At 45.7% G+C, this 10,840-nt stretch overlaps 1 protein-coding gene across 1 annotated transcript; it reads left to right on the top strand.

Moving 5' to 3' along the window:
* The first annotated feature begins 4,039 nt into the window (after positions 1-4,039).
* Positions 4,040-5,804, top strand: LOC123439316 (alkane hydroxylase MAH1-like). Its single transcript, XM_045116050.1, has one exon. The coding sequence runs from the start codon at positions 4,120-4,122 to the stop codon at positions 5,698-5,700; it is 1,581 nt and encodes a 526-aa protein (XP_044971985.1). The 5' UTR covers positions 4,040-4,119; the 3' UTR covers positions 5,701-5,804.
* Positions 5,805-10,840: the final 5,036 nt, after the last annotated feature.

Below are 10,840 nucleotides of genomic sequence, written 5' to 3'. Positions count from 1 at the left end.
TCCGATAATTAAATAAAACAAAAAAACAAAAAAAATATTATTTTTCTACCTCAGGCGGCGTGCTCCCGCAAGTGGCGGCGAGCGGCGGCTAGGGTTTGTGCGCAGGAGGGGCGGGCGGCTTCTAAAGTTTCCGCGGTCGGCTCGTTTTATTTTTTTAAATCTGAAGAGATAGAAAATTAAAAAGGAAGTCCATACGAACTCCGATTTTGATGAAACAAATTTTGTCGGACTCCTAAAAATGAGCTCTACAACGTGGACATTTTTAAAAGGCCGAAATAATAATTTGAAAAACGTGTATTTTCGTAAATCCAATAAAATAACAAATAAAATCGAAATAAAAATTATTATTTGGCTTTAATATTTCCTCTCAAATATTTCTAAATTTTGGGAAAGTCATTTTATCCCCTCTCTCATATTTTTATATATGAAATATTTGAAGAGAAAAATAATTAAAAACCAATGATCCTCTTTTCATTATTTGAGAAGATCCCAATATGAAAATAAATAAATTCCCAACTCTCTCCAAGGGTCCTTGAGTTGCTTAGAATTTTTAGGATTAGTAATTATGCAAAAAAAATGATATGCAAGATGCTCTAATGCAATAACATTCCAAATTGGAAATTTGGGATGTTACAAACCTACCCCCTTAAGATGAATCTCGCCCTCGAGATTCGGGTTGGCTAGAAAATAGGTGCGGGTGATCTTTCCATAGATCCTCCTCTCGCTCCCAGGTGGCTTCTTCCTCGGTATGGTGGCTCCATTGAACTTTGCAGAACTTGATAACCTTGTTGCGTGTGATTCGGCTGGCATACTCGAGAATCTTCTCTGGTTTCTCCTCGTAGGTCAAATCACTATCCAAATGAATTGCTTCCAGTGGTACTGTATCTCTTAGAGGAATATCGGCCATCTCTGTGTGGCACTTTTTCAACTGGGAAACATGAAAGACATCGTGAACTCCCGACAATCCTTCCAGCAATTCCAACTTGTAAGCAACTTCTCCTATACGTTCCAGAACTTTGTATGGTCCCACAAAATGTGGTGCTAATTTTCCTTTAACTCCAAAATGCTTAACTCCTCGAAGTGGGGACACGCGAAGATAAACTCTGTCTCCGGCTTCATGAACTATCTCCTTGTGTTTTAAATCCGCATAGCTCTTCTGTTTGGACTGGGCTACCTTCAGTCTATCACGAATCAACTTAACCTTTTCTTCAGATTCCTTAATCTAATCTGGTCCGAACAGCTTACGGTCTCCAACTTCGTCCCATAACAACGGTTTCCTGCACCTTCTCCCGTACAAAGCTTCGAAAGGGGCCATATTTAAACTGGCTTGATAGCTGTTGTTGTAGGAGAACTCTCCGTGCGGCAAATTGTCGTCCCAACTGGATCCATAATCTAGTGCACAAGCTCTCAGCATGTCCTCTAGAATATGGTTGACTCTCTCGGTCTGTCCATCTCTCTGTGGATGAAAGGCTGTACTGAACTCTAGCCTTGTTCCCAAGGTTTCGTGCAACTGGTTCCAGAACTTTGAGGTAAACTGGGTTCCTCTATCTGATACAATGGCTCTCGGAACTCCATGCAGACATACGATCCTGGTCATGTATATCTTCATCAAACGGTCGACTACAACCCAAATCGAGTCATAGCCTGAACGCGTTCGGGGTAATCCCGTGATGAAATCCATGCCTAGCTTGTCCCACTTCCATTCGGGTATCGACAATGGCTGTAGCAATCCTGCTGGCTTCTGATGCTCTGCCTCCACTCTCTGACAAACATCACAAACTGCCACACACTCCGCAATATCCTTCTTCATTCCAGTCCACCAGAAACTGTCGTTCAAATCCAGATACATCTTGCTATTTCCTGGGTGAATCGAATACAACGAACCATCTGCCTCCTGCAGAATCAACTTCCTGATCTCAGGGTCATTGGGCACATATACGCGATCCTCACACCGACTCCATCCCACCCGGCATGGAGCCCGACGCTTGTCCGCCACCACGTCAGCCGACTCCATCCCAACCCGGAATGGAGCCGAGCGCGAGTCTACCACCGCGTCAGCCGAACCCATCCCGCCAACCCGCCACCGGTGGCCATTTCATTTTCTAATGAAGAACCAGAGTCCAAAGCGGAATAAGCGAAGGAAGAAATGCACCCCTCCTCTGTCGCCAAAGTGGCTTGCGAGATGACCGCACAGGAAAGAGACGAGACAGTGGATGCTGAGTTGTGGGCCCATTTTGCCAAGATAAAGCCTTTGCCAAAGGAGATAATACTTATGGAAACCGTCAAGCGCATTCTGGCCAATCTTTTTGACCCGCCGTGTGCGAAGAGAACTAAATCAGTCTATGACCGCTCTGTTATCAAGTCACATCAAAAAGGGCAAACGAGGGGGAAGCTCCTTACTAAAAGAAGCAAGAAAACCATTCCCCAGCTGGGAGAACAGTCAGTGCAATCGATCCCGCTGCTCAAGGTGGGTAACAATGAGCAAGTCGATCCCGATGTTGCTAAATAGATGGCTAGAGAGGCTGGTGTCACTGTTGCACAACTCCTACACAACGAGGACGTCATTCCCACGGTGGAAAGGAATAACAAACTAGTATGGACATTTCAACCCAAGAAACCTCTCGTCAGGCATGAGCTTGTCAAGCAGCTATCAACGCAAATGTACAAACTCCATACCAGGTTCATGAAGCAACCAGAACTCGGGCGTACGTCCCTCATGATGAAAGTCAAGGAAGTGGATTTATTCACTGCAAAAGATTTGTGGATTGACTTTCCAGAATTATGACAGTTATACAATCAAGACGCACTCGACAAATCTATCGTCAGTTGCTATTGTTTGTAAGTGATTTCTTTCTGTAATTCAAGTCCCTAGCTCATCTGCTCGTTCATTTGGCTCTAATTATCCTCACTATATTCTTTTGTGTATGGTGTTATGCAGAATGAAGATGTTTAAAATGAAAAAATATGGAACACATGGCATTGGCTTCATTGACCCAAATTGCATCTATGACAAAGCTGTACTAGAATTTCCAAAAGATACACAGGATCACTTGTTCCGGATTTTGGAGATACCAAGTCACAATGAAAAATATTATTTCCTTACAACTTCAGGTGAGTGTTACTGTCTTATACTATAAATTCTATTTTTCTTACCCAATCGATGTTAAATTTACATATAGTGCTTGTTGAGTTGCGTGCATGCATGTCCGCTTATACAACGCAGATTTTACTGGATCCTGCTAATCATTACGGTTGACAAGGAAACCGTTCACGTAATGGACTCACTAAGAAAAGACGAGGACGAGTACATGTCCCTGAAATTCATGCTCGACAGATAATTTCAATCATTATCGCACTATATCGACCTCTTTAGTTCATTTCCTAATATCAATTAATTAATAACTCCTTTTATTTTTTTTCTTTGCCGGGCAGAGTTTGGAGCCCGTTCATCAAGAATGTTCGTGGTGAATGGAAATCAAAGCTGCGGTGGACAACATATAGGGTAATTAAGTAGTACTAGCTACGTCCGTGCATATCTTTAGTTCTAGTTTCAGTACCATTATAATGCTTGGTTATTATCTGACTGAATTCTATTCTTGTAAAGCATTCCATGCGGCAACAATCGGGCCATAATCTATGTGCATACTATGTTTGTGAGAACATTCGCTTTATAATTGAACGACGGATCAAAAATCCAGGAACTCTTCAGGTACGTAAACAGTATTCACAATTTTTATATCATGATCTAATATATATACGCACGTATAAAATATTCATATTGGTCTCCTTCTTTATAAAATACTAGACACGTGTCGGCGTTATCCTTTGAAAAGAGTAATCGTCCTTTTGGAGCTTTCAACTCTAGATGCGTCAGTGGCACTGTGGTAGCGCTCTTTCCTTGGACTTGAGTAAATATGTGCAGTGCTGAGTACTACGGAGTACTTTTAGTGCAAATGTCATATCAAAGCATTGATTAGGAGTAAGCATCTGAAAGGAAATCCATGACTGTTGAGTACTGCTCGAGCATGAGTACATGTACGGCCCTCGCGCGCGTGGCGTTCAGCCCCCACCACACCGTTGTAGCAGCACTCCTCCTGCCAGACCTTGGGCACGGCACCGATGGAACTGCAAGAGCTAGCAAAAACGTTAACAATGGCGCCCGTCTCCTTCCTCGAGTTTTCGCTCGCCTTGCTCTGCCTCGCCGTCCTCTACTACCTCCACGTCAGGTCCAGGCGCAAGAACCCACTGATCCCGCTGGATTGGCCGGTCGTGGGTATGCTGCCGGCGCTCCTCGTCAACCTCCCGCGCCTCCACGACTGGGTCACGTCCCTCCTCAGCACCACCCAGCTCAACTTCCGCCTCACCGGACCACCGCTCTCGGGGAGGCATCTTTTTTTCACCTCCGACCCGGCCAACGTCCGCCACGTCTTCACCTCCAACTTCCCCAACTACCCCAAGGGCACTGAGCTCGCCGAGATCATGGACATCCTCGGCGGCGGCATCTTCAACGCCGACGGCGACTCTTGGCGTCGCCAGCGCGCCAAGGCGCAGTTGCTCATGTCCGGGCCACGGTTTCGGGCCTTCGTGTCCCGGTGCAGCCGCCTCAAGGTCGAGCGCGACCTGCTCCCGCTGCTCGACCACGTTGCCGCCACCAGCACCGGCGGCGTGTGTGACCTCAAGGACGTGTTCCTCAGACTGACGTTCGACATGACGGCAACGCTGGTGTTCGGCGTCGACCCGGGCTGTCTGACCGTCAGTTTCCCGGAGGTGCGTTTTGCACGCGCTATAGACGACGCCATGGACGTGCTCCTCGTCCGCAGTGTGCTCCCACTGTCGTGGTGGAAGCTGGTGCGGTGGCTCGGGGTCGGGTACGAGCGGAAAATGACGGTGGCGCGGCTCGACATCGACGGGTTCATCGGCGACGCGATCGCCAAGCAGCGGGACGCGGTGAAGGCCGGACGTGTGATCGAGGACGACGACGAGGACTCGGCAGACTTGCTCTCCTCCTACATCGATGAGGACGACGATGCCGTTGACGACGTCATCCTGCGTGACACGACCATGAACCTTATGCTCGCCGGCCGCGACACGACCGGCTCGGCACTGTCCTGGTTCTTCTATCTCCTCACAATGAACCCACGGGTGGAGTCCAAGATCCTGGCAGAGCTCGACACCATCAAGGCCACCACCAGCACCACCCTAGACGACATGGTGACCTACGACCCCGATGAGCTAGGCCGGCTGGTGTACCTCCATGCCGCCCTGTGCGAGTCCCTCCGGTTGTACCCTCCGGTGCCGTTCGAGCACAAGGGCGTGGTCGCCGCCGAGGCACTGCCGAGCGGGCACCAGGTGCGGCCGGGGGACAAGATCGTGGTGTCGCTGTACGCGATGGGGAGGATGGAGGCCGTGTGGGGCGAGGACTGCCGGGAATTCCGGCCGGAGCGGTGGATCGGGGAGGATGGCAAGCTGCGGTACGTGCCGTCGTACAAGTTCGCGTCCTTCAACACTGGGCCACGAACCTGCCTCGGCAAGGACATGGCGTTCGTGCAGCTCAAGGTGGTCGCAGCGGCCGTGGTGCGGAACTTCGAGGTGGAGGCCGTGCCGGGGCACGTCGTCGAGCCCAACATCTCAATCATCCTCCACATGAAGAACGGCTTCAAGGCTAGGATCAAGAGAAGGAGGCAGGTGATGAACAGTTGACTAATGAACTACTCTACATAATACTCCCTCTCTCAAAATAACTGTCTCAAAGTTAGTACAATTTTATACTAGAGCTAGTATAAAGTTGAGACACTTATTTTGAAACGGAGGAAGTAGCAAATAAAAAAGAAAGAACTACATAGATAAGGATGTAATTAAAAAAAGATGTCAAACCTAGTAGCAAATTAAAAAATAAATTTATTATTAGTGTTTGTCAAAGACTCAGTCGGCTGAGACTTGGTTAAGTCTCAGTCGAGTGAGGTCATCATGTATCCACTAGATCGTGATGGGCGCGCGTTGCCGCGCCCGTCCATTTTATCAATAAAACGTAAAATGGTAGACAATTTTGTAAATTTTTATTGGCATAAAACAAAAATTAAATTCGTAAATTTGGAAGGTATCACATGTCAGATAGATATATGTATATATATATATATAAAAAAAAATAAAATTATTTAGTAACATGATCCGAAATAACTGATAACATGCAACTTGTAATATTATGATCAATGAAAAGCAATGTATACTAAGACGACCGCTTCTAAGGCATTACTATGAAAAGACGCACGAAAAATATCATCAAGAACCCCAATGGTTATCTCCAAGGGCATCAAGTATCATCAAGAATCCCAATGGCTATCTCATAGGGGCATCAAGTATCATCAGATACGGCATGAATAATTACTGTTGAGTGCTATCATTTGTAAGCACTAAATAATGGTAAATTTTGTATATGACTTTTCGTAAATCACACAAAAATACACTACCACGTTTTATTAATCAAATTATATAATGAAGTTAGATAACCATAAATGAAGATTAATGGCCAATGGGTGCACAAACCTCATAACCGACCAGATAGCACCTCATGAATCTATACTGCTTTCACCTATCTGTAGGTATTATAAAAAAAGTGTGTGCATCTGGATCTGCAAGCGAACGGTATATAACCAGTTAACTATAATTCAACAGAAGGTGATAATAATGGTTTATTTACAGACCATTGCACTTCTGCATAACTCCACACAAAATTCCCTTACATAACGAGCTTTGGAAACAATGTTGGAGTTTGGATTCACTATTTAACACGAAAATAATGAAATTTAATGAGTTGGCATGACTCAGCCGAAAGCAATGCTTCTCTAAAGTAATTGAACAAGGTGTCAGCTTATGTATGTGAGTGTAGCGAATAAGACTGACCTATAAGTGGGATGTAACCATTTTTTCGGGCAAGGCTTCGATAAGATCGCCCACCATAGAGAATTATTTCTTGCCAATACCAGAAATTTATAGACCTAAGCAATGCAAAGAACATAGGTAAAAATTGAGCAAGTCTTTGTCGGTTGCCTAAAACATGAGACAACTAACATATGCCATATCTCTCCCCAATAAAATTGTGAGTAAGATTTTGAAAAGAAAAAAATATTTCATCGTCAATAAGCAATAAATAGGAACCTTCTGAAGAAAATATATGATTGTCTTACCATCATTATACCACAATGTGAATATGTACTCCTTTCTGTTAGTCAACAACAAGATTAGCAATTACGATCATGCTATCATGGTCCGGATCTGCTTCATAGAGCCAAAATCTTCCAACCAAGTTCATCTTATAAGGGTAAGTATTCCCTGTGAAGAACATAATTAAGAGTGATTTCACCATGTATGTTGCGCCTACCTGCCTTATTCTTTACTCTTGAAATCAGAGGATCTTGAAAATTAATATAGATAGTTACATACATACGACAGAGCTAAAGTCCAAAACTGAATGAAAAAGATGTAACCAAAAATTGCATAGTTTATCAGATTCTGAAATCTCCAGCAGTTGATTCTTTCACACATTTGAAAATATCTGCTAGTAGGTAAGTAGTGTTAAGATGATACCCATGATTGATTACAAAAGAGACGTGCTTAGTTGAAAGATCTGCCTAATATTGAAAGAACCTTCTCATCTAGATAAATCGGCAAGCATACATCAGAGCAAAAGGAACTTGAAAGATTCGAAAAAAATAAGATCTATACGAAGCAACTCTATGGAGATGAGATAAACATTCATTAGCAGTAGTATTCCCAGAACTGTATTGCCTGGAAGTATATATTGTCCTATTTATCCATCTCTTGTGAAAGAAATGTTATTTTACTGAATTCAAAAATCACACTGTTACTCTCACTACACAAGAAAATTAGAGATGCGTTTGCATCCTACAGTCAGCAGAAAAAAAAATCCAAGCGAAACTCAAATGAGGGGGAGGCGTGCTGATCTTAGGCACCTGGCACCGGACAACAGAGTAAGTGTCGGCAGATCTTGGAATTGATGGAAGGAGAGGCATGGCCGACGGCGACGAGTTGGTCTCGGACCTAAATGGGCTGCCGGTCGCCACCGTGGTGATGAGACCAAGCTGCTCACTACAACTCCACCGGAATCTGGCACTGCCGCCGTTGGCGCCCCCACTATCTCTGCCAATCAGGCACAATTGTGGGAAGCTGATACGGCAAGGCATGCACCAGTCACTCGATCAGGAACGCAGATCACGGAGGAGAGGGGATGAATTACTGCTTGGGAAGCTGATACGGCAAGGCATGCACCAGTCACTCCACCAGACTGTAAACAGATTCTTCAAGGAAATATATTTTAGATACTTCAAAATAAGAATATAACCATGAACAAATCTGGAGTAATCTAACAAAAAAATAGATTGATACCATTGTAGCAAGTGCTACCACAGGTTAGTGTCGAGGATGCTTTCATATGCTTGTTATCTGAACTTCCCCTGCACATCATCTGTAGTTGATATGCCTGTCAAAAGACTGAAAAATGGTTATATATAGGAAGCAACTATGATTGGGATGCACACTCGTGGAAGGAGGTTTCCTGTCAAAGGAACGCTGCTTGAGCTGCTGAAATATTCAGAGATTGCTGACGCAATTAAGCTATATACCATTCTTTGATACATGAATATTTTACTGCCAACTAAATAAGCAACAAAGACATCTGCGAGAAATATATTCAGCTCATGTAAGCAAGCACCATTGCTCCAGTACCGTAGAGAACACCTAAGTGAGCATATGTCAACGCAGCAAAATCTATATTAAAATTGTTGCAACTTCTCAATGTTGTGTAAACTCCCCAACCAAGTAGTGATGAAACAACCTTGTAATATTCTGAACAATTAACAGCACACCACTGAAATAGCAATGCACTGTATTTGTGGTGTTCTATAGTTAACCGATGGGTCGAATTTTTCCAAAAACACAGATATTTGTATCATATGAAAAAACAAAAAGTTGGCTAGGTAAATGTACCTGACACACCCAAGTCATTTAGACAGTTAGAAAATCCTCAGAGAGCATATCAAATTCATCCTTTCCAAGACAACAAGAGAAACCATCAGTAAAACATAGCAAGTGCTACCACAGGTTAGTGTCGAGGATGCTTTCATATGCTTGTTATCTGAACTTCCCCTGCACATCATCTGCAGTTGATATGCTTGTCAAAACACTGAAAAATGGTTATATATAGGAAGCAACTATGATTGGGATGCACACTCGTGGAAGGAGGCAGGATCCTGCCGACGTGGAGCGCCGGGACAGCGGCAGCGCACCACCGGTTCGTCTGCCGCTTGAGAGAGGCTGGGGAGGAGGTCTCTTGATGGAAGGAAGTGGCTCAACCACCTGCGCCTCATGCCCGTCGTCACTGTGTCAATGTAAGCGAGAAGGACAACACAAACTTCAATCCATATATACATAAAAGAACTAACAGCAAGCACATACAACTCAATTATTAGTAGCCCAAGAACAACCAGAAGGAAAATGTTAGAATGGGAGTCAATATAATCTTAAGAATAGGCACTTGAATGCAAGCTATTAAAATTAGATCACGGCATCAAAATTAGATCAAGGCAAGACAGATCTTAGCACATGCATACATCGAGAATACGAATTGTCAGGGATGCGTGGACCTTCAAGTACCCACAAATTGATTATCCTGGTACTACTCTAGCGGCATGTCGCGGTGTGCCTGCAACTGGTCAGCGATGTTGACTGAAGAACAACGTGAGACGGATCCACCCCCTCCATCGCTCTTCGGAACACCTTCGACGTCTTCTGCGTGATGTGCGCCGAATAACATCGTGTCCGCCTAACCCAAAAATCAGATGTCACACATCCACACATCAGGTAGCGGTGGCGCGACCGCAAGGGAGGGAGGTGCGAACATACCTGTGGCGAAGTGTTCACGAGCTTGGTTACCGGACGGCTGGCAGTGGATACACGAGCAAGAGGTCTTGGCGGCGGCACCTAGGGTCAGACCTAGGTCCGCGAGGTACGCTAGCGGCAAGGGAGTTCGTCTCCCCTGCGCTTGGCTGTGAAAAGAAGATGGGTGGTGGCGTGGTTCAGAGGAGCTGCACGCGTCAGAGCATCATGCCCATCGTCTTCTTCGCCTCTCCTCAGCTCCACCGGGAAAATCTATCAAGTCATGCCCACATCATTGTTGTCTCTCTCCAGGTTCACAGGGCAAGTCGTCGGGCGTCGGTACTCCAGTTACTCTTGCCGGCGATGGTGTCGGGAGGATTCACTTAGGTCGCGAGAGATATTCGGAGGGGAGGATCCGTCGTCACGGGCGAGAGGGTCAACGTGGGTGGCCACAAGGCGAGCGGGGGACTCGGAGGCATAGGCGGGATCGGCGTGTTGGGAAGCAAGGAGGGATGAGATGCCGTCGTGGGCGGCGGCAGGGAGAGGAAGGGGCAGCGTGAGGAGCGAAGGGGGGAGGTGGGATCGGCGTGTTGGGAAGCAAGGAGGGATGAGATGCCGTCGTGGGCGGCGGCAGGGAGAGGAAGGGGCAGCGTGAGGAGCGAAGGGGGGAGGTGCTCGTTCACTACATTTTATTTTCTGTAAAGCTAAACCGGGCTTTGTTGCCTTGGGCCGTGTAGGAAAAGTGGCCCAGTTAACCACAGGGCTGCAAAATAGCTACGGGAGCAGCTGCCCGGGCGACTTTAGGCCCAGTTCGCGGCAAACATAGTGTTTACTTTAGATCTAACGACCAGCAACGTTTAAGAGAGGAAATCAAACGGCCAGAAATGTCTAATTCGTGAGAAGACAGGGATCAGGTGCAGTTTTACTGTTCTTAATTGGAGAAGCGGGA

Source organism: Hordeum vulgare, chromosome 3H, assembly GCF_904849725.1.
Source record: "Hordeum vulgare subsp. vulgare chromosome 3H, MorexV3_pseudomolecules_assembly, whole genome shotgun sequence".
Classification (NCBI taxonomy): domain Eukaryota; kingdom Viridiplantae; phylum Streptophyta; class Magnoliopsida; order Poales; family Poaceae; genus Hordeum; species Hordeum vulgare.
This window is presented reverse-complemented; position numbering and strand designations above follow the sequence as displayed.

Bases quoted from the DNA above. Each gene is read 5' to 3' on its own strand.
- LOC123439316 (XM_045116050.1), top strand. From the start codon at position 4,120: ATGGAACTGCAAGAGCTAGCAAAAACGTTAACAATGGCGCCCGTCTCC.